The sequence below is a fragment of the Cupressus sempervirens genome, chromosome 5 (assembly GCF_028749045.1).
Source record: "Cupressus sempervirens isolate cs-2001-9-10 chromosome 5, ASM2874904v1, whole genome shotgun sequence".
In the NCBI taxonomy this organism is placed as follows: Eukaryota; Viridiplantae; Streptophyta; class Pinopsida; order Cupressales; family Cupressaceae; genus Cupressus; species Cupressus sempervirens.
In genome coordinates, this window is record NC_143122.1 from 630,904,003 (window position 1) to 630,928,596 (window position 24,594).

At 36.6% G+C, this 24,594-nt stretch overlaps 1 protein-coding gene across 4 annotated transcripts in view; it reads right to left on the reverse strand.

The window, feature by feature from the left end:
* Positions 1 to 24,594, reverse strand: part of BIO1 (adenosylmethionine-8-amino-7-oxononanoate transaminase) — a 287,024-nt gene that overhangs the window by 187,743 nt on the left and 74,687 nt on the right. For all 4 annotated transcript variants that reach the window (XR_016364885.1, XR_016364884.1, XM_089832134.1 and 1 more), the window contains exons 3-4: positions 20,525 to 20,786; positions 19,929 to 20,024 (exon numbers count right to left, since the gene is read on the reverse strand). Coding sequence is in view for 2 of the 4 variants with exons in the window: in XM_089832134.1 (XP_089688260.1) it covers positions 19,929 to 20,024; positions 20,525 to 20,786 (358 nt within the window). In the remaining 2 variants the exon portion in view is untranslated. The remainder of the gene's footprint in view (positions 1 to 19,928; positions 20,025 to 20,524; positions 20,787 to 24,594) is intronic.

Genomic DNA, 24,594 nt, shown 5'->3' on the forward strand with positions numbered 1-24,594 from the left:
TAAAGATGGGAGTTTATATAAACTCTGTAATCAACAAATTTTTCCACTAAGTCATGAAAACTTAGAGTCTAAAAAAATATGGCATAGGAGACTAGGTCACCTACATTTCCAAGCATTATCAACAATAGGAAAAATTGTCAAACAATTACCTAATCTAAAATCAGATCACTTAGGTGTCTACAAAGGTTGTGCCCTAGGTAAAAATATCAAGAAAACCTTTCCCAAAAGTGTTAATAAATCTAAAGCAATTCTTGAACTCATTCACTCTAAGCTATGTGGTCTCATGTCTGTACCCTATCTAAATGGATGCCTCTATAATGTAATCTTTATTGATGATTATTCTAGAAGAACTTGGATATATTTCCTAAAACAAAAGGAATCTAGTGTAGTACTCTCAAAATTAAAAGAATTCAAAGCTCTGATAGAAAATCAGTTAAGAAAGAAAATCGAAACTTTAAGATCAGATAATGGCGGAGAGTACATCTCTGAAATTTTAAAGATTTCTGCATTACTATTGTGATTAAGAGGGAGTTTTTTGTAGCTTATAATCCTCAACAGAACGGAGTTGCAGAATGCAAGAATAGATCAATTGTTGAATCAGCTAAAGCTATGATGAATGATCAAAACCTTCATACTTCGTTCTGGGCTGAAACATCTAACACTACTGTTTACATTCAAAATCGATGTCCGCACTGAGTCTTAGATAATACCACTCCAAAAGAAGTATTTACAGGCATCAAACCAGATCTAAGTCACCTAAGGATATTTGTGTGTCCAGTCTATGTTCATATTCCTAAAGAAAAGAGAACAAAGCTAGAACCATCCAGAAAGAAAAGAATTCTCATTGGGTATAGTGAAAACTTAAAAGGCTACAGGGTCTATATCCCAAATCAAAGAACAATTGAAATCAGCAGGGATGTAAAATTTGAAAAAGATGTTGCCTTCAACCTTTCTAAAATAATGATGAGATATTCACAGAACCTACCAGTGAGACAAATGAAGATCATCCGATAGAGAATGAGAGGGAGAACAACACTTCATCTCCTATACCTACTTCTGATGATGTTGAAAATAACAACAATAAAAAGAGACCACTTGTAATGACCCTCTCTATTAAGGCCACTAAAACCCTCAAACTGAACTGAGACAATTTGTCAAACACTTGGCATGTAACTGAATAGAGCTGCGAATAGGGCTAATTGTTGTGCAACGAAACCACAAAGTATAATGCCAATATCGAAATGTAATGTAATGAACAATAACAGTACCAATAACAATATTCAGAATATGGAAACTCTCAGATTTGATACTTTCAGAATATAAGGACTGTGGTGTCTAATACATATGCATATGAATATAGATTGATGACAACATATAAACCTTCATATTCAATCCTATCAATGCATGCAAATCTGATTACAACTGATTATAATGGACTGAGCTGTGCATCTACATTAATGACTGATTTTACAATCTCAGATTTAGGGGACTGTCACAACTATGCACTTCTAATACATCAAACCCTTGACAATGCAATGCTATGACATGACAATAACCCAGTTCAGATTATATGATAGATGACTGGTTTACAACAGCAACTAATAACTGGAGATAACCAACAATGCAATGACAGTGCTGACTGTTCAACTATTTGTATGCAACACCTTTGACAATCAAAAACCTCAATATGTGCACCTGGTATTGCTGCTGGAGATGTTTGATGTAAACCGCTACCAAAGACACTAAATCCTCCACAAACTGCCCCCAAACGAACCCCCAAATTGCTGCTGCTGATTCTACTGGCAAGGTCGTACCCAGGCCAACATGTACGGCCCCTATATAAAAATAATGCTAGGGTTTTGGGACCCCCAAATGCAAGGAATATGGGTTCCAAACCCTGATTTGACAATTCTGAAAATGCACAAATTTTGTCTTCAAACCCCTGCCAAACGCTTCACCAATGCTAGGGTAAATCTGAAACCCTTATTCCAACCAAAATAAACCCTTCAAACAATTTTTCAATGAAGTTCCAATGAGATGGCTGAATACCAACTCCAATTATGCAACCCTTCAGTAGATATTTCACTACCTCAGTTATGCCAATCTAGGGGAGTGATTCGTTCCCAAAGATTGAATAGTATTTGCAGACCCAAGAGACTACAAATTGCTCCACAATGGAAGAAGTAGAAGAAATCTCAAATCCAAGCATGTCCAAATGAGAGGCCCAGCCCTCTATTTATTCACTTTTTCTAAGAAGCTGCTAGAACTTCTAGAAACATCCTTTATAAAATCTCATTATAATGCACTTTTTCTAGAACTTCTAGAAACATCCTTTATAAAATCTCATTATAATGCACTTTTTATAATAAAGTAATTTTATAAAATAAAAAGTGCAACTCAACTTAAAATTATAACATGTAGGCCCCGATAACACGTAATAATGAAATATAACCTCTTAACACTTCTTCAAGAGCAAAATATGACCATCTGATCCGCAGAATTGACTCTCTCTCCACACCATTTGCCTACGAGAGTCGAGGATAGGCAAATCCGGCACGCTATACGAGGTCAGCCAAAAATGGGGATATTACAATCCGCCCTTCCTGAAATTGCTTGTCCCCAAGCAATGGCTGAACAACAACCCAGTCAATCCACCTGGATCCCAAATGAAGTCATGAACTGTACTGCAGTCAACCAACGCAAGCTCTTGCAAAATCCTTTGCAAAATAACCAAGAGGAATCCATGAATGAATCGTGAACCACTGCTCAATTGAACTCTAACTCCATAACTGCCACAGTTAGGAACCCATGAAACATTAACTCTGAAAATATCAAAACCCAAGTAGAGAGGACAACTGAAACTATCAACATAGCAAATGTCATCAACACATCCCACTGGCCTACATAGAGCGCACAATCCATCTCTGCAATAATGGTGAACACTCCGAAATGAAACTGCACCAAGAGCAGAGAATCCACATACTGTACACCAACTGGAGTCAACATGTCTCTGCAGATCACCAGCCATGCTGGCATCACCATAACTCCCATGCCCCGTTGACGGCCAATAGGCATCACACAATAGATAGCAATCACTCAAACCAAATCTATTTGCCAACAACTCCTGAATACATGAATCAAAAGCAATCCGATGAATATACTCTGAAATATAATGCCAGTAAAAAGAACCAACCAACTCATCCTGCAAACATAATGCAACCAACTGTGACTGGTCATTAGCTAAGTGAGAAGATGGCATAGCCAAGGGATTGAAAACAAGAACTACGGCTGAATCATCAACAACAGCAGTATCACCCCCAATCTCCTGATCATGAACCATCCAGCTATCACTCGCCAAACCCAACACCACGTCATATGCCTCACAACTCTCTACCGGTGGAGTCAAACCATTCCAAAACTGATGACCAACACTAGAAACCAAAGTACATCTACGTATCATCATCTCATCAACATGGTCATCAAAGGTAAACTGATGAGTATACTTCACAGTGTAAGGCCAATAAAATGCACCAACCTCAGTCAGTGGCTCAGACTGCAATCCCGATGAAACTAATTGCAACTGATCACTAACCACGCCCGAACTCGCCGCTACCTCCGAAGACACCTCCAAAGGAGTAGTACTACTGATAGGAACCATGCCAACTACCGACTCCTCAGCATCAAACATGATCTCTGGTACAATATCACAAGTCTCCACGCCATCAGTAGTAGAGATCACCATCATGTCGAGCGGACTACAATGCTCAACTGCAACACCCAATTCAACCGAGCTTGACTCTAGTGGAAGGGAACAAGATATGCCACTACTAGTATCTAGGATGGATGCATTCCCATCTCCACTGTCTCTGGCAATCTCAACCGTGGACATCCTCGGATCACTAGACACCATAGTCTGGGACTGTATAGAAACTGGTAAAGACTGCAGTCGCCCTAACTCCATGGTTACCTCAGCCAAACAAGACTGTGACTCCTTGAAAGCCAATTGTGTTCTCTCAAGGATCTCAGAAGTCACCTCGAGCTGCCGAGTAAGCTCGCTCACCTCCTCTTCCTTGACTACTAATGCCTCGTATGCTGTACTGCCCCACTCTATAAGATGATCTCTGTCAGCTACCAACTGCATATAATCCTGTCTCAAAATCCGGATAGCCTCCCATAAAGAGTGGATTTCTGTCAAAGAAAGATAACTACCTCCCTGCTCATCACTAGTAGGAGAACCCCATCCATAAACTGCTAACAACTGACGAGCAGCATCGAAATGCTTGCAAGCGATAGAAATGTCTCGCTTGCCAACTCTCAGCTGACTAGACACATGATTGTGCTGACTGGTCGAACTCCTATACTCTATCCCTGGTACATTGTCCAAGGGAGTAACCTCAGAATAGCTATCATCTGTAATACTCAGATCCTGGGACTCTCCTGTAAACTCTATCATCTCTGAGAAATCATCAACATGTGATCTGACTGTAAAAGGAATCTGAGTCCCTGCTATATGCGCTAACTCCCGAACTGAGCTCACCTCAAGACAACGCTCGTCCACATGTCTCTCAGAATCCTGGAGAGCCAACTGAATACACACCAAGGAATTTCGAGTATCCTCCAGCTCATGAGAAAACCGGTCAACCTCCTCCTCCTTCTTCTTCAATGCATCTAAATAGATGCCTGCAAGATTAAGGAGATGATCGCGATCTGACAGTAGGTGTATGTAACTTACCTTCATTGCCTCCATGCCTTCCTTGATCTGCTGTAAGTCGTCACAAGAAGAACCTGTTGTGACTCCTTTCTGTTTCTCCTGCAGTTGAATCATCCAAATGTGATTCTCAATCAATCCACGCATCCTGTCATAATGAGATAAAGCCGCGACAATATCCTTGTCCCTTGTCTTCAGCTGGCTTGCCAAACCAAGTGAAGAGCTACTAGCCTCTATCTCATGTGAAGAAGCATCCAACTGTGCTTGATAGTCATGTTTTGCAAAGTCCTGAATGCTCACTATCTGATCAACTGTACTATTCTCAAACATGACAGTATCCTCAACTGCTGTAACTTCATCCAGCCCAACTGTACTGGAATCTCTATCTGTGTCAATCACACAATCTGGTGTACTTGTGATATCACCTTCTAATACTACTGGCTCAGCCTGCACAACATCTGTAACCCCTTCTACCTATGAAGATGATGCAGATAAACCATTACCTGAAGATGTGCTAATGTCTCCCTGTATCGAATCAGTATGTCTGTTAAACTCCTCATACAAGTTTCTGCCTGTCATAGGGAAGGTAAGATCCTTAGGCCTATCAAAATGTTCAATCAGTCTCTCCTTAAACTCCACATATGAGGTAATGTGTGCATGACCCATAGTAACCATACCATGATGCCACCACTTGTGTGCTAACCCATCCAGATGAATTGCGGCATACTTAATAGCTTCTTCCTCAGGCATAGGGTGCAATTAAAAGTATGTGTCAAGCTTTTGAACCCAAGCTCTTGCTGTAGACTTCCCCGAGCCATCATAATAAGGTAACTGAAGTTTCCCTACTTTCTTCCGTAGCTCATAGCTCTGGTTCCTGTCATGTCCACGTGGCATATGCTTCATCCGCACATCCATATACTCCCTAAAGGTAATTGCAGCAGTAAAATCTGGACCTCCGGCTTCCCAGTCTCTCCTCAACTGGTCCTATATATCAGTGATCTGGGTCTCAGGTACGGGCTGTTCTGGAGCTCTAGGAGGAAATGTGGGAATCATGGGCCTCGAACTCACTGTCCTAGCTTGCTGGGGGGCATGACCGAAATTGTTCCCAATTTGTTCGCCTCCATTATGTATCTCATCCTGATTATTCCCATTCTGATTGTGACCATTCTGATTATTTCCTCCACCTATGTTAGCGTTCAACCCCATTTGTCGAGCCATCATCTGCATCATAAGCTCCATTCTCTGGTTCTGATCCTATGCTCTCTGTTCTGCTAATCGCTGTCCCTGTGCCAAAGTGTCTAATAACTGTAAAAATCTCTCCTCTCGCTGATCTGGACCAATATTCCCACCTCTATCCATATTGTAGTCGTAGTCTTGATCAAAGAATACCTCCCCTGTGTCTGTATGACTGGATTCTATGTCCACCTGGATAGATGAGCTAGACTGTTCGCTCTGCAGGTCAGAAATCCTATCTTGTCTTGCTTTGGTATTGCAGAAATTATAAGGCCTTTGTCGCATGCTCTGATTTTAGTGTTTTGACATTTCGTCAAACACTTTCCCTCCTATCCAGCTGTTCCAAATTCCCTATAAGACCTCCACAGGATGGCAGGACTTTTAGCTCTGATACCACTGTAATGACCCTCTCTATTAAGGCCACTAAAACCCTCAAACTGAACTGAGACAATTTGTCAAACACTTGGCATGTAACTGAATAGAGCTGCGAATAGGGCTAATTGTTGTGCAACGAAACCACAAAGTACAATGCCAATATCGAAATGTAATGTAATGAACAATAACAGTACCAATAACAATATTCAGAATATGGAAACTCTCAGATTTGATACTTTCAGAATATAAGGACTATGGTGTCTAATACATATGCATATGAATATAGATTGATGACAATATATAAACCTTCATATTCAATCCTATCAATGCATGCAAATCTGATTACAACTGATTATAATGGACTGAGCTGTGCATCTACATTAATGACTGATTTTACAATCTCAGATTTAGGGGACTGTCACAACTATGCACTTCTAATACATCAAACCCTTGACAATGCAATGCTATGACATGACAATAACCCAGTTCAGATTATATGATAGATGACTGGTTTACAACAGCAACTAATAACTGGAGATAACCAACAATGCAATGACAGTGTTGACTGTTCAACTATTTGTATGCAACACCTTTGACAATCAAAAACCTCAATATGTGCACCTGGTATTGCTGCTGGAGATGTTTGATGTAAACCGCTGCCAAAGACACTAAATCCTCCACAAACTGCCCCCAAATGAACCCCCAAATTGCTGCTGCTGATTCTACTGGCAAGGCCGTACCCAGGCCAACATGTACGGCCCCTATATAAAAATAATGCTGGGGTTTTGGGACCCCCAAATGCAAGGAATATGGGTTCCAAACCCTGATTTGACAATTCTGAAAATGCACAAATTTTGTCTTCAAACCCCTGCCAAACGCTTCACCGATGCTAGGGTAAATCTGAAACCCTTATTCCAACCAAAATAAACCCTTCAAACAATTTCTCAATGAAGTTCCAATGAGATGGCTGAATACCAACTCCAATTATGCAACCCTTCAGTAGATATTTCACTACCTCAGTTATGCCAATCTAGGGGAGTGATTCGTTCCCAAAGATTGAATAGTATTTGCAGACCCAAGAGACTACAAATTGCTCCACAATGGAAGAAGTAGAAGAAATCTCAAATCCAAGCATGTCCAAATGAGAGGCCCAGCCCTCTATTTATTCACTTTTTCTAAGAAGTTGCTAGAACTTCTAGAAACATCCTTTATAAAATCTCATTATAATGCACTTTTTCTAGAACTTCTAGAAACATCCTTTATAAAATCTCATTATAATGCACTTTTTATAATAAAGTAATTTTATAAAATAAAAAGTGCAACTCAACTTAAAATTATAACATGTAGGCCCCGATAACACATAATAATGAAATATAACCTCTTAACACTTCTTCAAGAGCAAAATATGACCATCTAATCCGCAGAATTGACTCTCTCTCCACACCATTTGCCTACGAGAGTCGAGGATAGGCAAATCCGGCACGCTATACGAGGTCAGCCAAAAATGGGGACATTACACCACTTTGGGCTAGAAAATTCAAAGAAGAAAATCATGTTGAACCTAATGAAGTATTAAAAGAAAGCAAGAAAACAAAGACTCAATCTTGTTACGTTGCATTAGTAACAGAGCCTATCAAATCAAAACCTTCTAACACTAAAGAAGCCTTATCAAGTCAACCTTGGAAGGAAGCCATGATTGAAGAATACAATCCAATATTAAAAAATGATGTAAGGGACATTGTACTTAGACCTAAAAACAAATCAGTAGTTTCTTCCAAATGGCTTTACAAAACCAAGCATGAACCTAATGGCAGCATTGAGAAATACAAAGCTAGATTTGTAGCACGAGGTTTCTCACGGAAGGAAGGTATCAATTGTCAAGAAACTTTTGCTCCAGTTGCTAAGTATACATCAGTTAGAACCATCTTAGCCATTGCAGCATCTAAAGGATGGAAAGTCCATCAAATGGATGTTAAGACGGCTTTTCTAAATGGTGAAATTGAAAAAGTGTGTATTGAACAACCTAAAGGGTTTATTGCTCAGAACAAGAATACTCATGCATGCAAGTTAAAGAAAGCACTATATGGGCTCAAACAAACACCAAGAGTGTGGTATGAAAGACAGACAATTATCTTACAAAGCTAGGGTGTTCTAAAAATGAAGCTGATCCTAATCTATATTTCAAAGTAGATGGAAATGATATGATTATTCTGCTGTTATATGTTGATGACTTATTAATTACAGGTGAAGAGCATTTAATAAGCAAATGCAAACAAGAATTGACAGCTGAATTTGACATGAAAGACTTTGGTCTTCTTCACTAATTCCTAGGACTGGAAGTTTGGCAAAGGGAAAACTACATCTTTCTAAACCGAAGAAAATATACTATTGATATTCTAACAAAGTTTGGAATGATGGACTGCAGACCAGCTTCTACTCCTATGGAACTTAATCTACATAAATTGAAGGATGACATGAATAAATTTGAACCTGCTGATCCTACTCTCTACAAACAAATCATTGGTTCATTGATGTATTTAGTAAATACTCATCCTAACGTATGCTATACTACTAACACCTTGAGTCAATTCATGGTTACACCAAAGAAGATTCACTTGATGGCAGCTAAACATATTCTAAGCTATCTAAGAGGAATTCTTGGCATGGGAATCGGATATGATCAAGTCAAGATCAATCTTCATAGTTTTTCAGATCCAGATTGGGTAGGCGGTTCTACTAAGTGTAAGACTACTTCAGGATGTTGCTTCAATCTTGGGTCCATGATGATTTCGTAGTTCAGCAAGAAATAGTCCTCAATTACACTAAGCTCTACAAAAGCAGAATACATAGCCACCTCCTTTGGAGCCAGAGAAGTTGTATGACTAAAAAAGCTCTTATTTGATCTGTTCAGAGAAGCCTTGAAGCCTACCATCATTCATTGTGATAACCAAAGTTGTATTAAACTATCAGCTAATCCAGTGTTTCACATTCGGTCAAAGCATATTGAAATTCCCTATCACTACATCAGAGATATGGTAGACCGAGATATCATTAAACTTGAGTACATCGGTACTAATGAACAGATAGCTGATATTTTTACCAAGGCTCTTGCTAAAGTGAAGTTGGTATACTTCAGAGAAAAACTTAGTATGATTAAATTGTAATTTTGAACATCAAATTTAATTTCAATTTATATGTGTTTATGCTTCTACGATTATTGCTTCAAATATGTAATGAAAGGTGACGATCTTTCATGGACATATATATTCAAAAGGTAATCATTGTAAGGTGACAATCTTATAAATGATAGGCCTATTATTATGACTGTTGGTTTGGATATTTCATAAGTCATGAATAACAAATTCATTATGATTACTCTAGATATTGTTTTAGAAAATTAGAGATCATAATAAATGTTATGATAGTGTCCATTGCATTGTGATTTATGTTAGTTGACGAGTCTCTATTTCTTAGAGTGGTAGTGTCAAATAATGTATTATGTGTCGATATTCTAATATCTAAATTCTTTATTACTTCTCCCTTGCTAAAGAGGAAGTGTTGAAAGTTTAGCTTCAGTCGAATAATATTGAGCATCTGAATATGTTATCTTTTATATATATATATGATAATATGCATACGTATATATGTACAGATATATATACATATAGTTTAGATAGATATGGTTCAGATCAAGCATATTACTATCGTTACCGATTCACGTCAGGTTCTGCCATTTCGACTGCATTGGATTACTTTAAGAATTATCCATCATCTCCGATCAGCGAACGGATCTTACTTGTATTGCCTTCGATAAGTATTAAGATCATTATCGAACATATCTTCGGGCATGATTAAACCATTGTATGTTTATGGTTAACAAAACATTAGTTTATAACCACGTAGCGTCATGACCCTGCGTGACCTTTGGCCACGTAGAGTCATGCCCCTACAGGATCACAACTCTTCACAACTATATATATAATAGTTCTCATCGGTGGACAAGGCAATATGAAACACATAACATACTTGCAGTCCCAAGATTAATAAAGAAACATTGCAGATCACAAAATACATTCCTATCAGTATTCAGCATTCCAGTCACAGCATATCAGAAACTTATTTGAAGGTTCACATTCAAGATACTCAAGTAAAAGTCTGATATAAATCTGTTATTATTTCTATCAGGGATCCTATAAAAATAACATCATTAAGTATATTGATTCAAACTATAGACAGTAGTCGCAATTGGAATAGATTTTGTGAAGGTGAAAAGGAACTGAATGCATCGTACGTTGTAAGTTCTTCAGGTCATTATTAATATTCCTCCTTTAGTCTTTGATGGGAATGTTTGCAAAAGAATTTTTGATGTTGATGGTACAAGCATTACAACATTACCAAAATTTATTGAAAGGATGTTTGTCACGAATAGTATTCTTCCCAGCAAATGAATGCATTATATATCAGAATTCAACTATTTATTTAAAGGCAAAGTTTACAGTATTGTCATAAGACTAAGCAGGATATAAGATTACCAAATACTATCGCATGCGATATTTATATTGGGCGGTGTTCTATCGTTATTTTAAACATTTAGGACAAGATATATGATAGCCAAAGAGAATTTGATAGATTAGCAGTTATTGTTTCAAACTTCTTGAGAGATAGAGAAAGAAACATTTGAAGATTAAACACAACCGCTGAAGTCAAAGCATAGGAGCAAAGATAGGAATTCCGCTTTGAGGGACATAAAATTATGGAGACCATTGTAAAAAGATTTGCTCATATTCAAAATTCTCTATATATTGAAGGTACAAAGAAGTAATGTTTCCAAAAGACCAAATTTCTACCGTAAACAAGAATTGTAGAATGTAATGGCAAAATGTGTGGCAATTGCAATTGAACAGCTTTGGGAGTTGCATAAGCAGATCGGTATCGTAAATGTTTGAGAAAGACGTTCCTGATAGACCTGAATAACTAAAGAAATATAGCATTAATATTGTGGAGTGCAATTTGAAATAATATTTGGTGTTGTTAGAAATTCTTTCATGTGAAGAATTTTATGCAAGCGGAGTTTGAAATGGTAACATTGAATGCAAGTGGAGCCGACAATTTTATCGTTATAAGATGATTCTTTTGTGACTGTCACTACACTTACCACATAGAAGTTGGAATCTATGCGGAAGCATTGAACCAAAGCAATACGACGAATTCTTCTTGTTTATCGAGTTGGACTCGTCCATCATAATTGTTTAAAGAGTAGCAAAAAATTATTAGAGCCAAGTTGTAATCAACAAGTCATGACAAAGCATCTCAACAAATATTTAAATGTTCTTAAATATTTACATTCTCGGAAATAGAGTTTGGCGAGTAAATCGAATTGGAATATGAAAAATTTAATAGCACAGTGAATTGCAACATTATAGTTTCCACTTAGTATATTTCACCAATTCTAAGCTTTGCAAATTATTTATCATCCCTCAAGGAATTAATTGTGATGCATTGGTGGAGAGTAAAAGACACTAGTGGGATCAACTTCTACCAAGACCGCTCATGTCAATTTGTCGTTTTACTTGGGTTCGATAGACTTTGTAGTTAAGACTCGTGCAGAATCGAGGTTGGTGATTTTTTTTATAACTGTGGGGTTGCATAAAAAACTTATTGCCTCGACTTTAGAAATAACGAGCTGGAAACAAATAATAGTCTCTTCAAATTATCGCCAAATGTATTGAAAACTAATCATATTGTTGCCTTTACGAAAGCATACTTTGGAATCGAAATCCGGGTAGATGTACAGTCTTTATAATGCCATTGCAGAATGGGAAGAGTAGATGACAAAAGAATTTGTAGGCAGAATCTAACAATTGAATATGTTTTTATTATTGCTACAGTATCGAACTACATGTGTAATACGATTTGTCTTCCCATTTTAAAATTGTATTCAAGTCGAGGTCTGATTTCTATTGGAGCTAGATAACATAAAACAGAGACCAACTGGATAGTCAATTCGGAGGTCTTGCCCCTGAAGCTATTTGGACAGTGGGTCCTTCTTGCAACTACAACTCTTAAGAGGGTTGGCACAACTTCTAACAAGGTTGGAATCTCCTAACAGGAATTGATATGTACTAAATGTATTTGATTGGCTCTTAACAGAGTCCATCGTCTTACACGAAACTTTTATATTAGTACATCATTTTGTGGGTACCACCCTACCGGGTTTTTCCATCCAACATCGTCCTCCCCAAATTCATGCCCTCTAATCCCCCTGCTCGAAAACTTGTCCTGAGGTCCCCCATCCCCTAGTGCAGTGTAAGTATGCTCCTTTGCTCTGCTTGAGAGACAGTGCTTCAAACATTACTTCTAGGATACCACGACAAAGATGTCCCCTTTGCACTCTTTGGTCAGAACGACCATCCTCTATGAGTCCATCCATATGGGGGCCCTCTCTTCTTGAGTCCAATTGAGCTTCAATCGAGCAAGTCCAAACCCTCCTTCAGTGCATTATCAGATGTCATTGATCCACTCCTCACAATATCATCTTGGCTGAGTTTAATGATCATCGTTTTAGGCTTGCGACCATCTTTGATCTGGTTTGGTTTCTCCACTAATCTCAAGTCTTCGCAGACTCTTCTAAGGGTCAGCACAAATACTCTTACCTGGCCTATTGCTCTTGTAAGGCAATTACAGGGTTCGATCCTACTAGCAAGGCTTCTTGCTGGTTAGCCTAGGCTTCTGCTCTTCGTGGTTCGGTTGGCATCATGATGGACCATCTCCCCCCCTTCCAGTTCTCTCTAGATGACCCCACTCAACTCCTTCCCTCTCAATAGGACCTAAATAAACACAGCAGGGCCAACATCTATAAATAGTATATTATCACGACATGGAGTAACCCTCTTGGGGGCTCCGACCGAGGTTGGCTTTCTATGCTGAGCACTACATGGACATTTAGGATGGATTTATTGTGCGCCGTTGGCACCTTGCTCGCCATTGGACTCATGTCCTTTGCATCTTTTTGAGGTCTTTTAGACTAGGTTCTCATCGGTTATGTATTCAGACCAACCATCACATCGATAGAGAGGACAAGATTTGTTGTCTCTGACCTCTTGGGGAGGCAAAGACAAAGACCCATTTTGTTTTTCGTTGTCCTATCTTCTACGAGATCACTGGGAGGATTTACTACCTATACAGATAATGCAGGTCCCTTTCATCTTTCTTCAAATACACTAATCAATAGTGTCTTGCCCTTTATCTCCAGGAGGCCTTGCGATTCTATGATCACACTTTACAACTGTAGCTACTATCAAGACATACTTCAAACCAGCTCATCACCTCTTCCTTCACTCCTAGATTTCCTGCCCGAGGAAAGAAGTGGTCCCTCGGCCATACTTCAGGTCACACCATATCTGTGAGACCTCGCAAAGGCTACACCCAACAACACCACCCTATGCAACGACTCCTCAAGATGGTTCAACACACACCCTTTCCTCGGGCCATACCTTCAGTTCTGGAATACTTCTCGCCTATGAGGAGTATTTACTCTTTACTCGATTCTGGCCTTTTGCTTTCCTATTTTGTTCTTTCTGCAAACACCACTTGGTACTCTCGTTACTAGTGGTTGCCTTATAAGTTTTTTAGTCCCTTAGACCCTTGTGGTCTCTTGTTGGACATTAATATTTTTATCTTATCTTCTATTTTTTATCTGTAATGTATTTTTCATTACATTTTAATAATATTAGATTTAAAATAAATTATTAAAACATATTTTTGATTGGGATATATTTATTACTTAACATATAAATTTTAAATATAGATTTTTGTAAATGGCCCCTACCAAACGTTTTAACGACTCGTGACGTTGGCATGACATGCCCTCCAGCTCCACATGAAATACTTTAGACCATAGTAACACAGGGACACGTCCCCCTCTTTTTTCCCAGCACACCGCAAACAAGGACCCACCAAGGACTTGAGGACTTCGTTCCCCTATCCACAGCGTCACCACCAGATTCTGCCACCACCACCGAGGATGGGAGGGGCATCCCACTGTTAACTATTTGTTTATTTGACTATTTATGTTCAATTTTCGATGTTCCAATTCAATGCAATGTTCAAGTATTTACTCTTTTACATCTTTATATCTTATATTGCAATACATCTCTTCATAACTAGAATTTTAAGTACCATATGTATAGTATATACAACTGCTATTGTCCCCCTGTCTTCCCCATGTCACCCCCAAATTAAGGCCCCTCTATCCCCCATCCCAGAAACTTGTCCCCCAGTCCCCTAAGGTAGTGTAACTATGCTTTTGACCTAGAGTTATGAACCGATGAGGCCACAAATGGAGAAACTCAACCCCACACTTCACTTATTCAATCTTGTGAGCTTAGTGGCCAAATGAAGGCACAAGGCCTTCAAGCACAATGGCCCAACAAGTATTAACTACAACACTACACATTCAAAGACAATTTTAATGAAGTTTTCTATATATAGTAATATTTAAATTAAAATTCCAAACATATTTAAATTACAACATTTTTTATATACTATGTTTCCCCAAGTTTCCAGGATGGGGATGGCAGGGGACAATGGGACAAGTTTCTGGGACGGCAAAAAAATTTGCCAATTTTGGGGACCGAGGGGGATGGCAAAAGTGACATTTTTGTTTTTTTTATTTTTATTTTTTTGTGTCAAAAAATTGGGGACGGATGCAAGTCCCTAGGATGGAGACGTCCTTTTTTGGGGGGGACGTGTCCCTGGGGAACATAGTTTATATATTATCATGTATTCATATTTTACTTAATATTTTTTTTTTTCAGATTATATTAAAAATATAACAATCTAGCACTTGTGCTAAAGAGGCTCAATGGATAAGCCAATAGGAAACTAAAGTGAGAATTTAAACTTGAAAAATTAAAATTAGATTTTTCTATAAAAATATTTTTTATATAACTTAAACTATTAATTAAATAATTTAAAATTAAATTAACTCGAATGTATTTTTTTGTACATTTAGAATTTCATAAAAATACTTAGAGGTCATGCAAAAAGATTTAACAAAATCAAATCAAATTAAATGTCTTCAACCATTGTGAGAGACTTGAGAAGCATGATTCAAAGCATAAGCATTTGTCAAGATAGGGAAGGTTTTTAAAGGGTTGTAAATATTGCAGTTGAAAAATCTTCAATAGACATGAATTGAAAATGTGCAGACATCAAACAAGGTGCGTGAATAAAATGATCTCATTGATTGTTATTTCATGGAGTAGAATGATTTAGTGGTAGAATATTTCTAATTTATAAGAAAGAATTTACAAACCTTCAACTCGAATTAAAAACATCACTGTAACACCAATACTGGGGTATGTTAGAACGAGGGGACACCAATACGAGTTTACGAAATGGGGGGAAATGGGCCTCATTTTCGGGAAGGTAGAGGGATGGCCAGGGGCTGGCGACAAGTGGTGGACGAGGTAGGAAGGGGTGTTGTATAGCATACATATAGAACTTGAAGTGCTAGTTATGAAAAGATGTTTCGATAGAACATACCAAATTAAAATACTAGAATATAACAAAATTGCAACATGAACTAGAACCATTGAACATTCAACATAGTAACATTCAAAAATCAAAATTCAAATAGAAATTCACGTGCCCATCCCAATGGCGGCATGGATGTGGAATGGCGAAGGTGGGGGTACTTGGGTACCTCAAGTACCCAGTGCAGGGATGTCTCGGCAACGGGTACTTTGAAATTTGGGAGGGGGTGCGAGTCCTCGTGCTACACTGAAAAACATTCCACCAAATGCAATATGTATAAACTTAAAAACAAAGAAGAGGCATGCAATTAAGCATGCAACCATGATTTATGTACTAGGAGTGGATAATTTAAGATCGTGTGCTCCCTCTAATCAATCCTTACACATAAGGGTCAATTTCATTCATCAAATTTTGGAGATTGTAGAGAGAGTGAGGCTAGTTGAATAACTTCTATGTTTATGGTCCAATGAAGAAATGCAAGTCATCTACAACAAACTTCTCTACTATTCATCAAATATTTCAGCAAATCAAAATGAATATTTTTCAAAATTGTGGAAAACCATCAATAAAGGTGTGCATGTTTACTCAAGAAATTTACGAAAAATAGAAACACATTATTTAATGTACTAAAATTTAAAAAACAATAGCTTCAAATACTTGATCAAAACTACAGTTTGCCAACATATGTTTGATCTACTTTCGGAACTGATATTGAATACTCGGACTCTTGTTTATCCCTACTACATTTTAGTAAAAACTTATATTTGCAAAAACAAAAATATTTGTGTTATAAAACAAATAAATAAGATGTGTAAAATACATAATCAATAGGACTGAAGTTTTGAAGTTAAAAATGTCTCTTTGGTGGTGTGTGAATCTTTAAGGGCCCGTTTGGTTGCTGGAATATAATTTAAGAATTAGCATCTGGAATGCTGAGTTTGGGATTCTAGAACTTAAAAACCAGATTATAGTTTTAGGATTTGATTTGGGACCGTTTGGTTCACCAAGAATTCATTATGAGAGGACAGATTTCCTCCGTTTGGTTACACATTTGTGAAATTGGAATACCATCTAGAATAAACATTATTTATTTATTTTATTATTTAACATGAATGAAATGTTTTTATCAGATTGGACTGCTATGGAAGCTTATATGAAATACTTTTGTAAATTTGAAACCAATGTTTATATGGAAGCTCTTATCTTTGTTTATTGAAGACTATAATTTGTACAACAATGCCAAATTCATAAATTGGGAAAATCTATAAACATCCATGTATGTCTATTACAATACTAGGGCCATATAGGATAGCAATCGTCCAGGGCCTGAACTAGGGCATCGTCTCCCAAACCAGTATGAACTACACCAGGATGAACCACACTTCCATCCGTCAGCCCCCTACGAGTTTGATCGCAGGTGCGTTGTATGAGTGACGCCATGATAGAGTTAGAGCCCATGCTGCTGTGGCTCGACATAGACACGTACCCCCCGCCATAGGAAGAAGAATTTTGTAGACTATCTACCGACATTTCACCCAGATGCTGGTATCACCCCTCTATCACCTGTATCACCATCATTTTGACACCCTCTACCATTCTAAATTGTGTGCACATTTCTGCCTCATCGGTTATGATTATGCATTCGTTGATGGCTTGATTTGCAGTTAAATGGGCAAATTTGGAGTAAGGGCACGCATTATTGAGAGCCTTATATGCAAGTACAAATTCCTCATATTCTCTACTTGAATCGCATTGGGGCTTTTGCCTACTATGAGGCAAGTGTCTGCACTTGTATCCTCCTGTGCTCGTCGATTCCACAGCTGCCCTCCAACACAACTCTACAACAACAAAGATATGTACAAAGGCGACAATGGGGAAATATCCCGTGTTGAGATATGAGCGCCAAAACAAGAGTGGACGTGAAAAAACATTTTTATTTCAATAGTTTGGAATGGTCAGTTTTGAAAAAGTGGAATTAAAACGAGTATTTGGACAATTCCACCTATTTAGAAGGAAGACCAAATCTTGATTTTGGGGGGCAAATAAGGATACCGGATTCTACTTTTTTCTAATTCCCATTCTCATTTGGCGAACCCAAACAGTGGATTTTTTAATTTTGAGAAATCCTTATCCCAATTCTTGCTCTAATCTATGATCCAAAGGGGCCCTAATTGTTGTTTATAAAAGAAAAAAAGAAAGATTACTGTATGTTTATGCGAATCACAAATTGTTGTATTAAAAGCAAAAAAACATGATAGACATTTCGTTCATTTCTTCTTCAATTATATAGATGATCAATTCTAATATATTTTATTAATATTTATCTTCTTCTTTTTTGTAACTTTAAAATTAGATATTATTATATTTTATAGTATAGATATATAGTGGATTTCCACTTTTGCCGGAAAAAAAATATTGAAAGATATTCTTATAGAAATAAGATAATAAGATATTGATTCACATTTTTCTCTTTATAATAGTATTTAAATATATATTTGTATATTTTTTAAGCAAAACAAAATCATCACAATCTCTATGAACATTGAAAAAAGTTCTTTTATTAATTTTTTATTACTATTTATCTTCTTTTTAAATAACTTTTCTTTTTTATTTTCTGAAACATTAAAAAAGATAGAATATCCAAATAAAAGAAGATAATATTAAAAGATATTCTTATGAAAAGAAGAAATAATAAAGTATAGACTATTCCTTTTATGTGTACTCTTTTTCTTAGTAATAATATTTAAAAATACATTTTCTTGATTTTTGAAGGAATTTGAAATTATTCTACTTACAAAAGCCTACAACACAACGGTCAATTGTAAGCCTCTTATCTGCGAGGTCTTAGGTTTAAGTCCAATTGAGCTTAATAAATAATAATAATACTTAATCACAACACAATAATAATAATTAATCTTCGCTTCAGCCTCTTAGCGACGATAAAAAAATAGACTATTAAACTTATAGGAGCCCTTTTTGAACCAATTTTATTCATATAAATATTAAGGTTTCGCCAAAAAAAAAAATATTAACTAGAAATAAAGCAGACCAATGAATAACTTTGCTGTAAAGAGGTTTGTCAAATGTCGTAAGGACGCTTAATGCTTTGGGAAAACTTGTTTGTAGTTTTGTTGGGTAGTTGTATAATGTAAAAAAAAAAATTGGCATAAAAGTACAAGGGCAAGCCCACAATTAAAAGCCTATCAACTAATTACAAGTCACAAAAAAATCCAAATGTTTTAACTTACCGAACATAATCTGAATATTGTTCTTGTCAAACTCAAATTTAAATTTGAACCTTATGACTTAGAGTATAATTAAGCCTACAAATTCTGTGTTGACAATTGGCAAGGCTTTAAAGCCTATAAAACAATGCATAGACAACCTTCCTTCCCAATATTTACAGCCACCACGGTGTTATGACAGTCTTAGGAAATTCATGCCAGGTACGAAGGAATGGCTTGAAGCCAACAAAAACGTTAATCATCCCTTGTCTCCTATTAAAAAGTATGGCTGGCATGAACCAACACAAATAAAATATGATGTTTAATTATCAAATTCATTGAACACACCTTGCTGTGAATTAAGATCTTTTTGCCAGATCCACACCACATTAGCAAGATATTTCTGGTTATAAAAAACCTAATTTAAGGATCCAGGAACTGAAAAAGGAAGACTGGGAAGTCAAGGCAGAGCCAAAAAATTACTAAAAAACCAACACAGCCAAAGAGAAAACGAAGAGAAGGCCGCAGGCCAAAGACGAAACACACTGATGCGGCCAAAAACAATCAACAATAATGTCATTCTGTAACAGAGCATAGGCAGCTAGTTTATCATTTGAAAGTAAATCTCAATAAACTTGTACTTGGATTTCTAAGGTCAGCAACTATATATAAAAATCCCTGTTTCTCAATTTAAGCACAATCAATCTATAAAACCAAATATCCAGAGTTTTTATCCTAGGGTTCTAATAAGTCTCAAAAACATCGCAAATGAATAAAAACACAAAGTAAACTAACCTCACATATGCCAATATCAAAGATTCCAAAAAGCACTTTAAGCTGAAAAATAATACCTGCAAGATAGCATTTGGTCCTTGAGTCCACCAGCTTGCACAAGCATCAAACTGCTGAACAATAGACTCCCTATTCACATCTTTGTGACTCATACCCTGTAATTTTAGTTTATCATTATCTATATCAGACATACATAACATCAATCTAGAATTAGACTAAGCCATGCATCTTAATGACTCTTCCACTGTTACAAAAAATATGGAATCCGCCAGCAATATCACAAGCACAAACAATGTATATTTAAAATTATAAAACAATTGCAGAGGTTGTAGTAGAATTTTTGGCTGGCAGCATGTATGAATAAACTATTACCATTATACATTTACAATGACAGGAAGAAAGACCGCAATAATCCCCTTACATGCAATACGTGTTGCAAATAAATACCCATTACTTGTAATACATGTTGAAATAATGGCCAAGCAATACAAAGGACAAATTCCCCCATGGATCTTCACCATTTGACCAGCTTTTAGCGATATGAAATTCTCAACATTTTCTCTAGAAATATTATGTTACATTCTTCCAAAACAAATTATCGGGGATTAAAAAAAATGTACAAGTAGTAAAGATTGCCAAATAATGCCATGCAAACCTTGTAAACACCAAAGTTTTCTCCAAAACGTGAATCGATCAGATTAATGTACTGTTCACGAACAAGAGAATGTTGTGTAAAAGGCCACCAAAGCAACTGCTTTGCCTTTGTCGGCATCTCATGTAACCGATTTATTCTTTTCGAATATGATGTTTCTAAGGTATCCTTAATTTCAGAAAATATTTTCTGGGATTCACTAAACCACTCAAGAAGCTTATTGTTTATATCTTCTGGAATTTTCGGAAGCAAAAACACAGGTACCCTGGACACACATAAAGATTCAATAGGTCAGATAATTTTCTCCACAGAGAATTATGCTTAAACCCAATGTGTCTTTGCTATAACAACATCGAAGCATTTACAAAAGAAATCCAAAGACAATCAGACTAAAATTTGTTCAGATGCTCTTTAAAGATCAACTTTAGAACTTCAAGTTTAACATAAGTAGCCTAAATGACAGTAACAGGTGTGAAAAACAAAGATTGCCTTCATTTATTCATTTAATGAAATCAATATGTTGAAAAACCACATTAGCATAGATTCTACAGGCAATAAATATATGTTCTTGAACTCAAATGTTCCAAAATGCATAGATACCATAAGATGCACAACTCTAATAGTACAAGAGATATGCAAGGGGACTGGTATGCAAAAAAACGTTGCAGAAAGCTACTTGAAGACAGAAAAGTCTTAATAATAAAATAAATATTTTTATTTTAAGTTAGAAAAAAAAAATTCTACAATGACATGCAACCTTCAAGAATGCATAACACAAAAATGCTTAAAAATGAGAAAAAAAAGGATTTTAAAGTTCTCAAAAAGATATCAAGAAAAGAAAAGATTAATTATTTTGATGCTTGATAATCATGATTCATTATCATGTTCTTCAAAAATTATTTTAAAGCATAATCATTTGTAGATGGCAGACATAGTCTAGAAAGTCAATATTTAAAAAAATTGGTAGGGGAAAAAAATTAATTTAAAGCTTGATGACAAATTGTTTGCCACATAATACATGAAAAAATTTAAGCAATTAATAGAAAATTACAAGCCTACTGAGTGCTTTTCTTTAATTCATTTAATTTTTATGAACAGACAACATATCAACATTTTGGGACAACCTGATGTAATTTATCTGATATGTCTAAGAAACATGAACAGCTTGAATGACAGTAACAGGTGTGAAAAACCAAGATTGCCTTTATTTATCCATTTAATGAAATCAATATGTGGAAAACCACATAATTATACATTTTACAGGCAAAAAAAAATATGTTTTTGAACTCAAATGATCCAAGCATAGTTACCATAGGATGGTAACAACTCTAATAATACAGGAGATGGTGAAGGGTACTGGTATGTCATTTTCAAAAAAATAGTTGGAGAAAGCTACTTGAAGAAAGAAAACTTATAAAAAATTTACATATATTTATATTTTAAGTCAGCAAAATAAAATGCTATAATGACATGCAACCTTCAAGATTGCATAACACTAAAATGCTTAAAAATGAGGGTAAGAAAAAGATTTTGAAGTACTCAAAAAGATGTAAAGAAAAGAAAAGATTGATTATTTTGATGTTTGATAATCATGATTCACTATCATGTTATTAAAAAAATTATTTAAAACCGTATTCATTTGGAGATGCCAGACATAGTCTAGAAACTTAATATTTAAAATACTTGATACAGGAAAAGAAATCATCTTAAAGTTTGATGAGCAACTGTTTTGCCACAAAATACTTGAAACATATTAAGAAAAAAATAGAAAATTACAAGTCTAGTAAGTTTTGTTCCTTAATTCATTTAGCTTTTCTGAACAGACCAAATACCAACATTTTTGGGACAACCAAATGTAATCTATATCATGTCTTTTTCAGGCAATGCTTTAAGAGATGTATAAAGACACAAAGATACTTCAATAGAAGTGTGTTAACGTCTATGGATTTCTGAACCATATGGAGTTTTAAGAGAAGGACACATTTTTGCTATGGAGGACAAGTAGCATGGGTTATGTTACAAGTCTCCAAGTAACAACAATTCCAAGAAAACCTTCACAAATCTCATTGTTATGTAACTATGTGTTTGTTCCGATGAATGCAACAAGTGACATAGATCCTTATGGATTAAGCAGCTACTCCTGTTCTCACTATTTTAAAATACAAAATTCCATTGAATGGTAGATCTGTTGCGAATTAGAAATTCAATATCAATCTTAGCAATTAAGATGATTTAATAGCCCAGGGTTAGAAAAAGGCCACTATTTTCACTTTATTAATAGGAAACCACAGATTGCAAAAGTTTGCCACACTCTTCTTTGTATAAAATTAACTAGAGTTACAACAATGAGGGTGGCAACAGCAGGAGCACCAAACAGTGTCTGAAAATAAAAGCAAACAACAAAACAAGAAGAAGAAAAGAAACAGAGAGAGGTCAAGACAAACGACTAAGAGTCTTTTCTAGGTAGAAAGAAATCAGTCACAGAAGGATAAGCCTGCTGATGAGTAGAAGCTCTACTCTGTCTCTGAGAACTCGTAGAGGAGTGTCGCTGCTGCAAATAGCCAGTACAGGATCTGAAAAATCTGGTAGATCTAAAATGGTCGAAGGAGTTGGAAGAGCTAGATAACCTTTTCACACCACGCAAAGGAGATAATGGTGTAAAAAAGGCAGTAATGAGCTGAGTAGAAGTATACCAGTGAGGGAGTGGTGACTATAGAGTGCTATCACGGAGCAAAGTGGCCTCCTGAAGATAAAGTGCAAGACACCGCTGATCATAGTAACTGAAGAAATCATAAAGAGAGAAACACTCCCAGAACAAACAGAAAAATCTCCCTCTAATCTCATAATAGATAGAACAGCGGAAAAGAAAGTGAAACTCAATCTCAGTCTCATCCAAAGTACACAACTTACAGATCCATTCCCCGTTGTCAATATGATGGTCGCTCTGAGCCTGAAGACGGTAAGAACCAACTCTGAAGGATCCCAAGGAGATACACAAGGTATGAGACCATCACCAAGAAAGGTAGCTAGGATGAACAATAATCCCATCAGAGATCTCCAAAAAGTGCTCCGCATAAAAGGACATCCTCGGACGTAACCCAGTAGGCAGGTTAATCCAGGTAGTGGCAATGTATTGTCTATAAATGTCAAGTCTAACATGCTCACTTAACTCTTGTCGTAAGGGGAGAAGATGAGCAGGGGCATTCAGTGAGAACTGGTAAGGGGGGAGGTGGTTAATATCTATCCCAATCAATCTCAGCAGAGAAGAGGTTTGTGCATACCAACAGCTAGCACGAGGACCAGAATCAAAAATCTCAATAGTAACTGAAGAGTAGTAAGCCAACTAGGAGTACCGATCATAGTCCCTAGCCGAATCCGCAAAACCACGTAGACGATGGAGAAACCAAATCAAATCAAAAATGGCCGCAACAATGAAAGGATGAGCACTGAACTCAGCAAGAATGATACTATGAGGAGTAAACCTATGACATCTAATGATGCGCCGCAAAAGCACTGTCTGAACCCGCTCAATCGATGCCCAGTCAAAACCAAGGAGAGATGGGCCCCAAATCACAGACCCATAAAGAACTTTATCATTTCCAACAAAAATAGTTGAAGAACTTGTGAATTTGGTGAGTACTTGACAAGTTTTAAAACCATGGTTTAAACTTCAGATAACCCTTATGTTTCAACCAAATGACCCAAACACGAGCAAACTAAGCTTTACCAATCCAATTACACTAAATGTAGAATCATTAAATTTAATGCACCAATAATAGCACAAAGCATGTCATTAGAAAAGAAAATTATGCAAAGACGAAGTGAAACTCTATCTTATGAGAAATTAAACATGTTCCTAATATGTAGGCAAATAAGTCCGATTACACCCACAGGTAAAAATCTTGTCAATCAAGGAATCTATTCATATCATCCCACTAACAAACACCTGGTTCACAAGTAAGGGAATAAATTTGGTGACCTACATTCTTCAATAGATCCATAGTTGTAAACCTCGTGACTTGATAAACCCAATTTGGACTTGGAACCAACAACTTGGACAACTATTGCCAAGA